Source organism: Procambarus clarkii, chromosome 25, assembly GCF_040958095.1.
Source record: "Procambarus clarkii isolate CNS0578487 chromosome 25, FALCON_Pclarkii_2.0, whole genome shotgun sequence".
NCBI classification, from domain to species: domain Eukaryota; kingdom Metazoa; phylum Arthropoda; class Malacostraca; order Decapoda; family Cambaridae; genus Procambarus; species Procambarus clarkii.
The window spans coordinates 20,198,557-20,216,316 of NC_091174.1; the positions used below are offsets into that span (position 1 = coordinate 20,198,557).

At 42.9% G+C, this 17,760-nt stretch overlaps 2 protein-coding genes across 2 annotated transcripts in view; one reads left to right on the top strand and one right to left on the bottom strand.

Moving 5' to 3' along the window:
* LOC138368649 (uncharacterized) overlaps positions 1 to 17,760 on the bottom strand; it is a 557,854-nt gene that overhangs the window by 504,391 nt on the left and 35,703 nt on the right. The window lies entirely within an intron of this gene.
* Positions 13,892 to 15,619, top strand: LOC138368439 (tigger transposable element-derived protein 1-like). The gene is made up of 3 exons (XM_069330956.1): positions 13,892 to 14,654; positions 14,764 to 15,449; positions 15,542 to 15,619. Exons 1-3 carry the CDS (start codon positions 13,892 to 13,894, stop codon positions 15,617 to 15,619), a joined length of 1,527 nt encoding a protein of 508 aa, XP_069187057.1.

Consider the following 17,760-nt stretch of genomic DNA (forward strand, 5'->3'; position numbering starts at 1 on the left):
ATATCATCGTGGCAATCCTGCAGATTCCGAACACCGGTTGCAACATGGGGCGGAAGAAGAATAGTGCCAACACTGGCATTCAACCGAGCGTTCTTGGAGACCCGAACAGGGATCTCGCCAAGGCAGGATAAAGCAGCCAAGCGGGAGGCCACATCCTGAGAAGGAGCAGCAACGACACGTGTACCGAGACGGGTGGGGTTGAAGGTGATGGAGGCATCTACGGAATCAACAAAGTGCCTATGAAGGGAGAAATCGTCAGGAGGCGCCGAATCAAGAGGGAGGTGATCAAAGTTTTTGGACCATGAAGCGGGACCAAACAAGGAATGTACTCACTAGAAAGAAGACGAGAGAGATATCAAATAATATACACCTGGAAGATACTGGAGGGCCAAGTACCAAATCTACACAGTAAAATAACAACGTACTGGAGTGAACGACATGGAAGAAAATGTAGAATAGAACCAGTGAAGAGCAGAGGTGCCATAGGCACAATCAGAGAACACTGTATAAACATCAGAGGTGCGCGGTTGTTCAACGTCCTTCCAGCAAGCATAAGAAATATTGCCGGAACAACCGTGGACATTTTCAAGAGGAAACTAGATTTATTCCTCCAAGGAGTGCCGGACCAACCGAGCTGTGGTGGGTATGTGGGCCTGCGGGCTGCTCCAAGCAACAGCCTGGTGGACCAAACTCTCACAAGTCGAGCCTGGCCTCGGGCCGGGCTTAGGGAGTAGAAGAACTCCCAGACCCCCATCAACCAGGTAACCAGGTAAGGCTTGATAGGCATCAGAACGGGAAGGAATCGAGCGAGTGCGGCCGTGTCGAGGACGGCGTTGAGAACCCCCAGAGAGAGAGGGGTTAAAAGGCGCAGTAGTCACAACTAGAGACCGATCCGTGCCAGGGGACGAGGTAGTCACCACCGGGGGCTTGGAGCTCGACCCAACCACAGAGGGAGGGAGGGGAGCCGAGGAGAGTTGTTAGAGAGGCCAAAGGAGGAGCAAGGTCGGAGCTCAGGTAACTTACATATCAGTAATATCCTGTGTTCTACCACTAGGTTCCCTACAGCAGTTCCCGTCAAGAATAGTACGGTTGCTAACGTTGTTAGCAACGTAGCAAGTAACGTAGCAAAGCAAGTAACGTAGCAAAGCAAGTAACGTAGCACCTCGTGAAACAGTGCCCGGAGTGCAGACATCCCCAGGAGAGTCAGAGCAGTTGTGACACCATTCCCTCCAACGACCTGTCTGAGACAATCAACATCTTCCAGGTACTGTCTAGCCCTTCTTGTTATGCTTCTCCTGACTGCAGTGGTTCTAACTCCTTGATCTTTTCCGACACCAGGAAAGATCTTCCTACCTAGGAACCAAATCCAAATAAGCGTGCATCTATCGACAACTTGACCAGCCTTTTGCTAAAATACGTTAAAACCACATCACACTATTTTATTTTAAAGGCTTAAACCATTATTTTGTACTTATTCCATTCTCGCCTCGCCAGGTGTTGGGAAACCTTTCGTCTTCCATGCTAACACCAGCAACACTGGCGTTAGGAATGCCATGACACCACAACGAGATGGGATCCTGACCTCCAGGTACTACCGTCATAAAGGAGCCACTCAACATCCTACCCAGCGTGCATCACAATGAACCATCCAATCTACATGTTTACAATCTCATCAAAATCTCTTCGGACCACAATCCCCTTCGGTCCATGCAGTTCTCCAACCGATTCGTACTTTCCTGGCTCTTGCAGCACCACATCAACATCTTCTCGTATAACAATCTCTTTCGGTTCCTACACCAGACCCAGTTCTCCAACCAGTGCTTGCTTCGCTGGGCCTTGTGCCTGCCGAACCACCATCTCAACATCTTCATCAAAGGCTCGGACAACGTCGTAGCCGATGCATTCTCCCGAGTCCACGAGGTGGAACCTCCCACTTCAACTCTTCACTCCATAGCAGCATCATAGGCGATAGAAACAGGCTTCAGGGGGAGAGCTGTTATGGTAACCTACTTAGGCAGTAGATCCTGCCTCTTCCCTTTAATGCCTATTCACCAAGGTATTTGCATGCTCCGGCATAAAGAATAACAAACAACAACAATACGTGCTCAGACGACTCAGTGTCTAGACAAGACACCTTCCTCCTCCTCCCTCTAGTACTCGAGACACCTGCACACCTGCAGTCTGGGTAGAGGCCCGGACGCCACTTGCCGGTCGACCTAACTGCTTGTTTAATTGCCGGCTGATGGTTACCCACTACATTCGCGCCATCTATGCTTGCCTGGCCCATATATAGGGAGCTCTCTAGCGCTAAGTCCTCAGAATACTCTTCGTGCTCCAAGCTGCAACATCTACTCTCGTTCCCCTGGGTGTTGGTAGACTCGTGCAGCTTTTATATTAATATATTCATTTGCACCTCTCTTTTGCTTAACGTAAAACCTCACCTGTGTTTATATTTCTTTTCATAATATTGTGTTTTAGCCAAGTTGATAAGGGGCTTTATTTTGTATGTTATTGAAGTCATTTTTGTCATTATATATTTTAGGTGTTTATCTCTTTGTTTTACCTGCAGCTTTCATACAGTAGAGGTCACAAGCAGCCTTATTTACTTTATTTTACTTATTTTTTATTAATGTGCGAATGGCACAACACCAGCCAGAATAGCCACTGCTCTATTTCAGATTCTTGTCAGAGTCCATTAATAACCACATAGATTATGAGATATACAGAAGGACTTTAAACTCAACCACCCAGAAAATCAGATGTGCCAAAAAAAAGCTATGAAAGAAAACTTTCTCAACATAAAATATAGATGCAGAGTCTTAACATGACTTTATAAAAGTAAAACAAAAACTCCTTTTCCTTTTACGAAAACGAATTTTCGTAAAACTCGTTTTCCGAGTTTCACAAAGCCCCCTTAAACGTTTAACAAAAAGTGAGACCACGTTATATCTGACAATTAAAGGGCAGCCGACACTGTGTAAGTGTTCACACTAGAGAGATTAAACAACTTCCCAATACCCACACAAATGTTTGTAGAAAGTGAAGCTAATGATTTAAGAGATATTCCCATATCGAACTATATGATCTAGAGGAGCACTGACAATCTAAAAGGATTCAAAACTTACAGGTTTTATACAACGATGGAATTCAATCCATAGTTATAAAGTCATAAAGGAACTGACAGATAAACTATGTCTACCACTGGAACTCATTTCTGAAGAATCTCTCGACCAAGGGAGAGTGCCCCGTGACTGGAAATATGCAAATGTAGCCTCTGTCCCCCCCCCCCCGCAAAAACAAAACAAAAAGCACTCGGAAGAAAACTACCATATCTGCCACCTTATGGAGAGTGTCTTTGGGGGAGGGAATCATTCACCATCTCAAGATGAACGATGCATTAAAATCAACTAAATAAGGTTATATTGTAAAATAATCCTACATTACAAACCTGCTCACAGTTATTGGGGGATAGATGTGTGGTGGTTGGGGGGGGGGGGGGAGGTAGATGTGTTGGTTGTTGGGGGGGGGATAGATGTGTAGGTGGTTGGGGGGGGGATAGATGTGTAGGTGGTTGGGGGGGGGATAGATGTGTAGGTGGTTGGGGGGGATAGATGTGTAGGTGGTTGGGGGGGGATAGATGTGTAGGTGGTTGGAGGGGGATAGATGTGTAGGTGGTTGGAGGGGATTGATGTGTAGGTGGTTGGGGGGGGGAATAGATGTGTAGGTGGTTGGGGGGGATAGATGTGTAGGTGGTTGGGGGGGATAGATGTGTAGGTGGTTGGAGGGGGGGGAGGGATAGATGTGTTGGTGGTTGGGGGGGGGGAATAGATGTGTAGGTGGTTGGGGGGGATAGATGTGTAGGTGGTTGGGGGGGATAGATGTGTAGGTGGTTGGAGGGGGATAGATGTGTAGGTGGTTGGAGGGGATTGATGTGTAGGTGGTTGGGGGGGGGAATAGATGTGTAGGTGGTTGGGGGGGATAGATGTGTAGGTGGTTGGGGGGGATAGATGTGTAGGTGGTTGGAGGGGGATAGATGTGTAGGTGGTTGGGGGGGATAGATGTGTAGGTGGTTGGGGGGGGATAGATGTGTAGGTGGTTGGAGGGGGATAGATGTGTAGGTGGTTGGGGGGGGGGGATAGATGTGTAGGTGGTTGGGGGGGGATAGATGTGTAGGTGGTTGTTGAGATAAATGTGTTGGTGTATTGGGAGGATAGATGTGATAGTGATTGGAGGAATAGATGTTTTGGTGGTTGGGGGTATAGATGTGTTTGTGGACGGGGGGTATAGATGTGTTGGTGATTGCGGGGATAGATGTGTTGGTGAATGGGGGGATAGATGTGTTGATGGCTAGGGGGGATAGATGTGTTGGTGATTGGGGGGAAAGGTATGTTGGTGGTTGGGGGGGATAGATGTGTTAATGGTTATGGGGGGATAGATGTGTTGGTGATTGGGGGGACAGATGTGTAGGTGGTTGGGGGGGGGATAGATGTGTAGGTGGTTGGGGGGGATCGATGTGTAGGTGGTTGTGGGGGATCGATGTGTAGGTGGTTGGGGGGGGGGATAGATGTGTAGGTGGTTGGGGGGGGGATAGATGTGTAGGTGGTTGGAGGGGGATAGATGTGTAGGTGGTTGGAGGGGGATAGATGTGTAGGTGGTTGGAGAGGGATAGATCTGTAGGTGGTTGGAGGGGGATAGTTGTGTCGGTGGTTGGAGGGGGATAGATGTGTAGGTGGTTGGAGGGGGATAGATGTGTAGGTGGTTGGAGGAGGATAGATGTGTAGGTGGTTGGAGGGGGATAGATGTGTAGGTGGTTGGAGGGGGATAGATGTGTAGGTGGTTGGAGGGGGATAGATGTGTAGGTGGTTGGGGGGGATAGATATGTAGTTGGTTGTTGAGATAAATGTGTTGGTGTATTGGGAGGATAGATGTGATAGTGATTGGAGGAATAGATGTGTTTGTGGTTGGGGGGGGGGTATAGATGTGTTTGTGGTTGGGGGGGGGGGTATAGATGTGTTTGTGGATGGGGGGTATAGATGTGTTGGTGATTGCGGGGATAGATGTGTTGGTGAATGGGGGGATAGATGTGTTGAAGGTTAGGTGGGATAGATGTGTTGAAGGTTAGGGGGGATAGATGTGTTAAAGGTTAGGGGGGATAGATGTGTTGAAGGTTAGGGGGGATAGATGTGTTGGTGGTTTGGGGGGATAGATGTGTTGGGGGTTGGGGGGGGATAGATGTGTTGGGGGTTGGAGGGGGGATAGATGTGTTGGTGGTTGGGGGGGGGATAGATGTGTTGGTGGTTGAGGGGGATAGATGTGTTGGTGGTTGGGGGGGGGGAATAGATGTGTTGGTGGCTGGGGGGGGATAGATATGTTGGTGGTTGGGGGGGATAGATATGTTGGTGGTTGGGGGGGGACAGATATGTTGGTGGTTGGGGGTGATAGATGTGTTGGTGGTTAGAGGGGGATAGATGTGTTGGTGGTTAGAGGGGGATAGATGTGTTGGTGGTTAGGGGGGATAGATGTGTTGGTGGTTGGGGGGGGGGTGATAGATGTGTTGGTGGTTTGGGGGGGATAGATGCGTTGGTGGTTGGGGGGGGATAGATGCGTTGGTGGTTGGGGGGGGGAATAGATGCGTTGTTCGTTGGGGGGGGGAAATAGATGTGTTGGTGGTTGGGGGGAGGATAGATGTGTTGGTGGTGGGGGGGGGGGAATAGATGCGTTGTTGGTTGGGGGGAGGGAATAGATGTGTTGGTGGTTGGGGGGGGGATAGATGTGTTGGTGGTTGGGGGGGGGATAGATGTGTTGGTGGTTGGGGGGGGGATAGATGTGTTGGTGGTTGGGGGGATAGATGTGTTGGAGGGGGATAGATGTGTTGGTGGTTGGAGGGGGATAGATGTGTTGGTGGTTGGAGGGGGATAGATGTGTTGGTGGTTGGAGGGGGATAGATGTGTTGGTGGTTGGAGGGGGATAGATGTGTTGGTGGTTGGAGGGGGATAGATGTGTTGGTGGTTGGAGGGGGATAGATGTGTTGGTGGTTGGAGGGGGATAGATGTGTTGGTGGTTGGAGGGGGATAGATGTGTTGGTGGTTGGAGGGGGATAGATGTGTTGGTGGTTGGAGGGGGGATAGATGTGTTGGTGGTTGGAGGGGGGATAGATGTGTTGGTGGTTGGAGGGGGGATAGATGTGTTGGTGGTTGGAGGGGGGGATAGATGTGCTGTTGGTTGGAGGGGGATAGATGTGTTGTTGGTTGGAGGGGGATAGATGTGTTGGTGGTTGGAGGGGGATAGATGTGTTGGTGGTTGGAGGGGGATAGATGTGTTGGTGGTCGGAGGGGGATAGATGTGTTGGTGGTTGGAGGGGGATAGATGCGTTTGTGTTAGGGGGGGTAGATGCGTTTGTGTTAGGGGGGATAGATGCGTTTGTGTTAGGGGGGATAGATGCGTTTGTGTTAGGGGGGATAGATGCGTTTTTGTTAGGGGGGGATAGATGCGTTTTTGTTAGGGGGGGATAGATGCGTTTGTGTTATGGGGGGATAGATGCGTTTGTGTTAGGGGGGATAGATGCGTTTGTGTTAGGGGGGATAGATGCGTTTGTGTTAGGGGGGATAGATGCGTTTGTGTTAGGGGGGGATAGATGCGTTTGTGTTAGGGGGGATAGATGCGTTTGTGTTAGGGGGGATAGATGCGTTTGTGTTAGGGGGGGATAGATGCGTTTGTGTTAGGGGGGGATGTGTTGGTGGTCGGAGAGAATATATGTGTTGGTGATTGGGGGATAGATGTGTATGTAATTGGGGGAAGAGATGTGTTGGTGGTTGGGGGGAGAGGTTTGTTGGAGATTGGGGGATAGATGTGTTAGTGATTAGGGGAGAGATGTGTTGGTGGTTGGGGGGATAGATGTGTTTGTGATTGGGCGGGATAGATGTGTTGGTGATTGGGCGGGATTGATGTGTTGTGATTGGGCGGGATTGATGTGTTGTGATTGGGCGGGATAGATGTACTCACCTAATTGTTCTTGCGGGGGTAGAGCTCTGGCTCTTTGATCAGATGTGTTGGTGATTGGGAAAATAGATGTGTTGGTGATTGGGGAATAGATTTGTTTTTTTACAGGGATATTCCTGCGCGGGCGCTAAGCCTCTGGCTGGCTCACTAAGTGTTAGCTAGTTCTGTTTTACTTGGGCAGATTATGAGTATTTATGACTCGTGTGGTCGCTTCAGTAAGATTTTGTTCCACGTGTTTAACAACTATTTCTGCTCCATTGTTTCCATGTTGAAATCTTAATGAGTTTTTAATTGTGCACTGTATTAGAGATGAGTTGTTGATTGGGGGGATAGATTTGTTGGAGATTGGGAAGATAGCTGTGCTGGTGCTTGGGGGATAGATGTGATGGTGATTAGGGGAGAGATGTGTTGGTGGTTAGGGGGATAGATGTGTTGGTGGTTGGGGGAATAGATGTCGTGGTTATTGATGGGATAGATATGTTGGTGAATGGGGATGATAGATGCGTTAATGATTGGGGGGATAGATGTGTTCGTGGTTGGTGGGTGGTTGGGGGATAGATGTGTTCGTGGTTGGGGGGATAGATGTGTTCGTGGTTGGTGGGTGGTTGGGGGATAGATGTGTTGGTGGTTGGGGGGATAGATGAGTTGGAAATTGGTGGGGGGATAGATGTGTGGGTGGTTGGGGGGAAGATGTGTTGGTGGTTGAGGGGATAGATATGTTGGTGAATCGGGGGGATAGGTGTACTCACCTAGTTGTGCTCACCTAGTTGTGCTTGCGGTGATTGAGCTTAATCTCTTTGGTCCCGCCTCTCAATCGTCAATCAACTGGTGTAGAGGTTCCTGAGCCTACTGGGCTCTATCATACCTGTAATTTAAACTGTAGATGGAGTTAACCTCCACCACATCACTTCCTAGTGCGTTCCATTTATTAACTACTCTGACATTGAAAAAAATCTTTCTAACGTCTCTGTGGCTCATCTGGGTACTAAGTTTCCACCTGTGTCCCCTTGTTCGTGTCCCACCCGTGCTGAAGAGTGTCTTTGTCCACCTTGCCAATTCTCTTGAGAATTTTGTAGGCGATTATCATGTCTCCCCTTACTCTTCTATTTTCCAGGGACGTGAGGTTCAACTCCTCTAGCCTCTCCTCGTAGCTCATTCCTCTCATGTGTTACCATGTGATTGTAATTGGAGAAAGTAGTTGCTATGCTGACTTGTGGAAGAGTTTGGGGAATGTTGTGACTGGTAATAATAGATGTTGTGACTTAACTGAACTAGATGGGGTAACCGGCTGAGCCCGTGTCGGCCAAGTGACTGGGTGACAGGATCGAGCTGTCACATGACATTGCTCGACCATTGCACCTAATGGCTTTGTCAAATGGGCCGACACCGACCAGATTATGACTGTCCTTGCACCTGCCATCTATATTATATATATATATATATATATATATATATATATATATATATATATATATATATAGATTATATATATATCTGTATATATATATATATATATATATATATATATATATATATATATGTATGTATATATATATATATATATATATATATATATATATATATAATATATATATATATATATATATATATATAATATATATATATATATATATATATATATATATATATATAGACATATATATATATATATATATATATATATATATATATATATATATATATACAGATATATATATAGATATATTATATATATATATATAGATTATATATATCTGTATATATATATATATATATAGGCATATATATATATATATATATATATATATATATATATATATATATATATATATATATATATATATATATGTCTATATATATATATATATATATGTCTATATATATATATATGTCTATATATATATATATATATATGTCTATATATATATATATATATCTATATATATATATATATATATATCTATATATATATATATATATATATATATATATATATGTATATATATCTATATATATATATATATATATATATATATATATCTATATATATATATATATATATATCTATATATATATATATATATATATATATATCTATATATTAGTATATTTTGGTAGCAGTCTTTCCTGTAGACATATTTTATTAAATATGACCGAAAAAGTAAGATTAATAATTCTAACACGAATTTTCTCAATCTTTCGTACATTATGCTTCACTGTTGGAGGTAAATCAAAAATCACTTCTCCAAAATTCATTTTTATTTCTAGTCTGACGCGACACGGGCGCGTTTCGTAAAACTTATTACATTTTCAAAGACTTCACAAATACACAACTGATTAGAACTTGCATTTCCCTGATTTTATATCTACATTTGAGTGAGGTGGGAAGGGTGATGTGGCATTACATTTGAGTGAGGTGGGAAGGATGATGTGGCATTAGAGGATATTAATAGGGTATTAAAAGTATCAACACAAGACAGAACACGAAACAATGGATATTGAATAGAAGTGTTTGTAGAAAGCCTATTGGTCCATATTTCTTGATGCTTCTATATTGGAGCGGAGTCTTGAGGTGGGTAGAATATAGTTGTGCAATAATTGGCTGTTGATTGCTGGTGTTGACTTCTTGATGTGTAGTGCCTCGCAAACGTCAAGCCGCCTGCTATCGCTGTATCTATCGATGATTTCTGTGTTGTTTACTAGGATTTCTCTGGCGATGGTTTGGTTATGGGAAGAGATTATATGTTCCTTAATGGAGCCCTGTTGTTTATGCATCGTTAAACGCCTAGAAAGAGATGTTGTTGTCTTGCCTATATACTGGGTTTTTTGGAGCTTACAGTCCCCAAGTGGGCATTTGAAGGCATAGACGACGTTAGTCTCTTTTAAAGCGTTCTGTTTCGTGTCTGGAGAGTTTCTCATGAGTAGGCTGGCCGTTTTTCTGGTTTTATAGTAAATCGTCAGTTGTATCCTCTGATTTTTGTCTGTAGGGATAACGTTTCTATTAACAATATCTTTCAGGACCCTTTCCTCTGTTTTATGAGCTGTGGAAAAGAAGTTCCTGTAAAATAGTCTAATAGGGGGTATAGGTGTTGTGTTAGTTGTCTCTTCGGAGGTTGCATGGCTTTTCACTTTCCTTCTTATGATGTCTTCGATGAAACCATTGGAGAAGCCGTTATTGACTAGAACCTGCCTTACCCTACAGAGTTCTTCGTCGACTTGCTTCCATTCTGAGCTGTGGCTGAGAGCACGGTCGACGTATGCGTTAACAACACTCCTCTTGTACCTGTCAGGGCAGTCGCTGTTGGCATTTAGGCACATTCCTATGTTTGTTTCCTTTGTGTAGACTGCAGTGTGGAAACCTCCGCCCTTTTCCATGACTGTTACATCTAGAAAAGGCAGCTTCCCATCCTTTTCCGTCTCGTAAGTGAAACGCAGCACGGAACTCTGCTCAAATGCCTCCTTCAGCTCCTGCAGATGTCTGACATCAGGTACCTGTGTAAAAATGTCGTCAACATACCTGCAGTATATGGCCGGTTTCAAGTTCATGTCGACTAAGACTTTTTGCTCGATGGTACCCATGTAGAAGTTTGCAAACAGGACACCTAGGGGAGAACCCATAGCGACCCCATCTACTTGCTTATACATATGCCCATCCGGGCTCAAGAAGGGTGCCTCTTTAGTACAAGCTTGGAGTAGTTTCCTCAGAATACTTTCGTGAGAACAAGGAGATAGTTGTCAGGAGAGGTGACAAGTCGCCAATATATGTCATTCTTAAAAAAGACGAATATCTGGCGAAAATGAACATCATACTCTCTGACCAAACTAAGTTCCAAAGGGTAACGAAGGACACTACAGCCGAATTAAAAGCAAAGGTCAACAAACTGATCGAAACTGTGAACGCCAAGAAATCCGGACTCCACCTGCCAAAGATCATTGGGGAATATAAACCTGGATATGCGTATGGAAATGTCAAGACGCACAAGCCTGGAAACCCACTTCGGCCAATCATTAGCCAGATACCCACACCCACGTACAGATTGGCAAAGCGACTCAACGGCCTGCTGACTCCTTATGTTCCTTGCGCCTTCAGCCTGAAGTCTCCAAAGGAATTTGTGGACTTACTGCGGGGCGCACGGGCCACAGGGATAAGAGCCTCGTTGGACGTAGAATCGCTGTTTACCAACGTACCTGTGGACGAGACAATCGGAATGATAGCCGACAGAGTGTATCGTGATCCAGCCTGTACTCCTCTTGACATGCCAGAAAGTATTCTGAGGAAACTACTCCAAGCTTGTACTAAAGAGGCACCCTTCTTGAGCCCGGATGGGCATATGTATAAGCAAGTAGATGGGGTCGCTATGGGTTCTCCCCTAGGTGTCCTGTTTGCAAACTTCTACATGGGTACCATCGAGCAAAAAGTCTTAGTCGACATGAACTTGAAACCGGCCATATACTGCAGGTATGTTGACATTTTTACACAGGTACCTGATGTCAGACATCTGCAGGAGCTGAAGGAGGCATTTGAGCAGAGTTCCGTGCTGCGTTTCACTTACGAGACGGAAAAGGATGGGAAGCTGCCTTTTCTAGATGTAACAGTCATGGAAAAGGGCGGAGGTTTCCACACTGCAGTCTACACAAAGGAAACAAACATAGGAATGTGCCTAAATGCCAACAGCGACTGCCCTGACAGGTACAAGAGGAGTGTTGTTAACGCATACGTCGACCGTGCTCTCAGCCACAGCTCAGAATGGAAGCAAGTCGACGAAGAACTCTGTAGGGTAAGGCAGGTTCTAGTCAATAACGGCTTCTCCAATGGTTTCATCGAAGACATCATAAGAAGGAAAGTGAAAAGCCATGCAACCTCCGAAGAGACAACTAACACAACACCTATACCCCCTATTAGACTATTTTACAGGAACTTCTTTTCCACAGCTCATAAAACAGAGGAAAGGGTCCTGAAAGATATTGTTAATAGAAACGTTATCCCTACAGACAAAAATCAGAGGATACAACTGACGATTTACTATAAAACCAGAAAAACGGCCAGCCTACTCATGAGAAACTCTCCAGACACAAAACAGAACGCTTTAAAAGAGACTAACGTCGTCTATGCCTTCAAATGCCCACTTGGGGACTGTAAGCTCCAAAAAACCCAGTATATAGGCAAGACAACAACATCTCTTTCTAGGCGTTTAACGATGCATAAGCAACAGGGCTCCATTAAGGAACATATAATCTCTTCCCATAACCAAACCATCGCCAGAGAAATCCTAGTAAACAACACAGAAATCATCGATAGATACAGCGATAGCAGGCGGCTTGACGTTTGCGAGGCACTACACATCAAGAAGTCAACACCAGCAATCAACAGCCAATTATTGCACAACTATATTCTACCCACCTCAAGACTCCGCTCCAATATAGAAGCATCAAGAAATATGGACCAATAGGCTTTCTACAAACACTTCTATTCAATACCCATTGTTTCGTGTTCTGTCTTGTGTTGATACTTTTAATACCCTATTAATATCCTCTAATGCCACATCATCCTTCCCACCTCACTCAAATGTAATGCCACATCACCCTTCCCACCTCACTCAAATGTAGATATAAAATCAGGGAAATGCAAGTTCTAATCAGTTGTGTATTTGTGAAGTCTTTGAAAATGTAATAAGTTTTACGAAACGCGCCCGTGTCGCGTCAGACTAGAAATAAAAATGAATTTTGGAGAAGTGATTTTTGATTTACCTCCAACAGTGAAGCATAATGTACGAAAGATTGAGAAAATTCGTGTTAGAATTATTAATCTTACTTTTTCGGTCATATTTAATAAAATATCTATATATATATATAATCTATATATATATATATATATATATAATATATCTATATATATATATATCTGTATATATATATATATATATATATATATATATATATATATGTATATATATATATATACATATATATATATATATATATATATATATATATATATATATATATATATATATATATATATATATATATATAACGCACTTCTCAGCCTACTATGCAAGGCCCGATTTGCCTAATAAGCCAAGTTTTCATGAATTAATTGTTTTTCGACTACCTAACCTACCTAACCTAACCTAACTTTTTCGGCTTCCTAACCTAACCTAACCTATAAAGATAGGTTAGGTTAGGTTAGGTAGGGTTGGTTAGGTTCGGTCATATATCTACGTTAATTTTAACTCCAATAAAAAAAATTGACCTCATACATAATGAAATGGGTAGCTTTATCATTTCATAAGAAAACAATTAGAGAAAATATATTAATTCAGGAAAACTTGGCTTATTAGGCAAATCGGGCCTTGCATAGTAGGCTGAGAAGTGCGTTCTGGCTACTAGGTACGACATATATATATATATATATATATATATATATATATATATATATATATATATATATATATCTATATATATATATATATATATATATATATAGATATATATATATATATATATATATATATATAGATATATATATATATATATATATATATATATAGATATATATATATATATATATATATATATATATATATATATATATATATATATATATATATATATATATACAGTGGAACCTCTATTAACGAGTGGCTCTATTAACGAGTTTTTCCAGTAACGAACAAGCCACTCGCAGCAAATTTGTCTCTATTGACGAGCTCGTCTCTATTAACGAGTGAAACCACATGGCGCTTCCTAGCGTCTCGCGGGTTCTCGCAAATTCTCGGACGCCTCCGACGCCAGTGTTGTTGTTGTATCTCACACGACAAGCATCCCTCTGGATTTATTTGCGCTTTTCTCTGTGTTTTTGTGGTTTGGTGACTGCAATTTGTAACGCACGATGTCGCCAAAGAAGCTGGTTGCTAAAGACAGTGTTGGCAAGGGGAAGAAAGCAACAATTACTGTTGAAGTGAAGAAGGAAATAATAGCAAAGCACGAGCGTGGTGTGCGTGTGGTTGATCTCGTCAGGGAGTATGGCAGGACCTCATCAACGATTTGTACCATTCTGAAGAGGAAGGAACAATTTAAGACGCTTGAGGTGGCTAAAGGAGTTACCAAGGTTAACAAGAAACGTCCACAAATCCTAGAAGAGGTTGAAAAGCTACTGCTAGTCTGGATGAATGAAAGGCAATTGCATGGCGATAGTGTCTCTGAAGCTCTTGTCTGTGCAAAGGCCAAGAAGTTGTATGTGGACCTTGTCAGGAAGACACCAGGTGCGTCGTCTGAAGAGGAGGATATATTTAAGGCAAGCCGTGGATGGTTTGAGAAATTTAGGAAGAGAAGCGGTATCCACAGTGTTGTTCGACATGGGGAGGCTGCCAGCTCTGATAAAGCTGCTGCTGAGAAATTTGTACCAGAGTTCCAGGAATTTGTTGCTGAAAAGGAGTTCTTGCCCCAACAAGTTTTTAATTGTGACGAGACTGGCCTGTTTTGGAAGAAAATGACGAAGAGGACCTACATCACACAGGAGGAACAATCTTTGCCTGGCCACAAACCGATGAAGGATCGGCTTACTCTCGTCCTCTGCGCCAATGCAAGTGGCGATTGCAAGGTCAAGCCGCTGCTGGTCTACCACTCAGAAAATCCACGCGTGTTCAAGGCATGTAAAGTGTATAAGGCGCGACTGAATGTGATGTGGAGGTCCAATAAGAAATCCTGGGTCACGCGGATATTCTTCAACTGAATGGATCAATGATGTTTTTGGCCCCTCAGTGAGGAAATATCTTGAAGAGAAACAGTTGCCACTCAAGGCCTTGCTTGTGCTTGATAATGCTCCTGCACATCCTCCACAGATGCGAGATAAATTGTATCCTGAAAATCAGTTCATCACCATCAAGTTCCTTCCTCCCAATACCACTCCACTCCTCCAACCTATGGACCAGAAAGTCATTGCAAACTTTAAGAAACTCTACATGAAGGCCTTGTTGGAGAGGTGTGTTGATGTGACCGACAATACAGGGCTGACCCTCAAAGAATTCTGGAAGAACCACTTTAATATCCTGGGTGCCTTACGTTTGATCGATAAGGCCTGGGAAGGAGTGACAAGGAGGGCCCTTAACTCTGCTTGGCGTAACCTGTGGCCTGAGGGTGTCCCTGAGCGAGACTTTGAAGGTTTCGGTCCTGCATCTGCATCTGCACCTGTGGAAGACCCAGAAGTGCATCTAGTGGATGATATTGTTGCTCTGGGGCAAACTTTGGGTCTGGAGTTGGATGCTGCTGATGTGCAGGAGTTAGTGGAGGAGCACAGTGAGGAACTGACCACTGAGGAACTCCTGGAACTTCAGAAGGAGATTAATCAAGAGGAGGCACAAGAGTTCTCATCAGGGGAGGAGGAGGTATGGGAGGATGCTGCTGCCTCTTCAAGTGAGATCAGGGAAGTGCTAGGAATGTTTGAAAAGGTGACCGCATTCTTAGAAAAACATCACCCTGATCAAGCAGTGACAACCCGATGTGTGAACATGTTTAATGACAATTTACTGTTTCGTTTTAGGGACATCCTAAAACAAAGACAAAAGCAATTGTCAATAGAAAAGTTCTTTCCGAAAGTAGAGAAAAGAAGAGCCAGTGATAGTGAACCACAACCCGGTCCCAGTGGGGTGAAAATCCCAAGAAGAGAGAGCCCACCTGACTCAGAGGTGGATTCTCCTTCCACACCATAACCCCTCTCCTCCTTCCCACCTCCCCATCGTCTCCCTCAAGCCAGCAACGACTCTTCATAAGGTAAAGTAAATGTTAAAACAGTAAAACAAAACATTTATAATTACATGTGCAGTATTATATTGACATTAAAAAATGTCATACAAGTATGGATGTTTTTGGGAGTGGAACGGATTAAATTTATTTCCTTTATTTTAAATGGGGAAATTTGTTTCCAAAGACGAGTTTTCCAGGTAACGAGCTCGGTGCCAGAACGGATTAAACTCGTTAATAGAGGTTCCACTGTATATTAGTATATTTTGGTAGCAGTCTTTCCTGTAGACATATATTATTAAATATGACCGAAAAAGTAAGATTAATAATTCTAACACGAATTTTCTCAATCTTTCGTACATTACGCTTCACTGTTGGAGGTAAATAAAAAATCACTTCTCCAAAATTCATTTTTATTTCTAGTCTGACGCGACACGGGCGCGTTTCGTAAAACTTATTACATTTTCAAAGACTTCACAAATACACAACTGATTAGAACTTACGTCTCTCTGATATTATATCTACATTTGAGTGAGGTGGGAAGGGTGATGTGGCATTAACACAAGACAGAACAGGAGGGGATATTAATAGGGTATTAAAAGTATCAACACAAGACAGAACAGAAACAATGGGTATTGAATAGAAGTGTTTGTAGAAAGCCTATTGGTCCATATTTCTTGATGCTTCTATATTGGAGCGGAGTCTTGAGGTGGGTAGAATATAGTTGTGCAATAATTGGCTGTTGATTGCTGGTGTTGACTTCTTGATGTGTAGTGCCTCGCAAACGTCAAGCCGCCTGCTATCGCTGTATCTATCGATGATTTCTGTGTTGTTTACTAGGATTTCTCTGGCGATGGTTTGGTTATGGGAAGAGATTATATGTTCCTTAATGGAGCCCTGTTGCTTATGCATCGTTAAACGCCTAGAAAGAGATGTTGTTGTCTTGCCTATATACTGGGTTTTTTGGAGCTTACAGTCCCCAAGTGGGCATTTGAAGGCATAGACGACGTTAGTCTCTTTTAAAGCGTTCTGTTTTGTGTCTGGAGAGTTTCTCATGAGTAGGCTGGCCGTTTTTCTGGTTTTATAGTAAATCGTCAGTTGTATCCTCTGATTTTTGTCTGTAGGGATAACGTTTCTATTAACAATATCTATCAGGACCCTTTCCTCCGTTTTATGAGCTGTGGAAAAGAAGTTCCTGTAAAATAGTCTAATAGGGGGTATAGGTGTTGTGTTAGTTGTCTCTTCAGAGGTTGCATGGCTTTTCACTTTCCTTCTTATGATATCATAAGAAGTCTTGTGTTCTGTCTTGTGTTGATGAAATTAATACCCTATTAAATACCACCTCACCCCATCCACCTCACTCAAATGTAGATATAAACAAATCGGAGATGTGTAAGTTCTATTCAGTTGTGTATGTTTAACTAAAGTCTTTGAAAATGTAATAAGTTTTATGAAACGCGCTCAAGTGTCGCGTCAGACTAGAAATAAAAATGAATTTTGGAGAAGTGATTTTTGAATTACCACCAACAGTGAAAAGAAATGTACGAAAGATTGAGAAAATTCGTGTTTGAATTATTAATCTTACTTTTTCGGTCATATTTAATAATATATGTCTACAGGAAAGACTGCTACCAAAATATACTAATATATATATATATTTATATGTCGTACCTAGTAGCCAGAATGCACTTCTCGGCCTACTATGCAAGGCCCGATTTGCCTAATAAGCCAAGTTTTCCTGAATTAATATATTTTCTCTAATTTTTTTCTTATGAAATGATAAAGCTACCCATTTCATTATGTATGAGGTCAATTTTTTTTTATTGGAGTTAAAATTAACGAAGACATATGACCGAAATTAACCAACCCTACCTAACCTAACCTATCTTTATAGGTTAGGTTAGGTTAGGTAGCCGAAAAAGTTAGGTTAGGTCAGGTTAGGTAGGTTAGGTAGTCGAAAAACAATTAATTCATGAAAACTTGGCTTATTAGGCAAATCGGGACTTGCATAGTAGGCTG

Excerpts from the sequence above, each read along its gene's own strand:
- LOC138368439 (XM_069330956.1), top strand. The coding sequence starts at position 13,892 with ATGTCGCCAAAGAAGCTGGTTGCTAAAGACAGTGTTGGCAAGGGGAAG. Across the intron at positions 14,655-14,763 it reads TCCACGCGTGTTCAAGGCAT|TGAGGAAATATCTTGAAGAG; the intron begins GTAAAGTGTATA and ends TTGGCCCCTCAG. Across the intron at positions 15,450-15,541 it reads TGCTAGGAATGTTTGAAAAG|GGACATCCTAAAACAAAGAC; the intron begins GTGACCGCATTC and ends GTTTCGTTTTAG.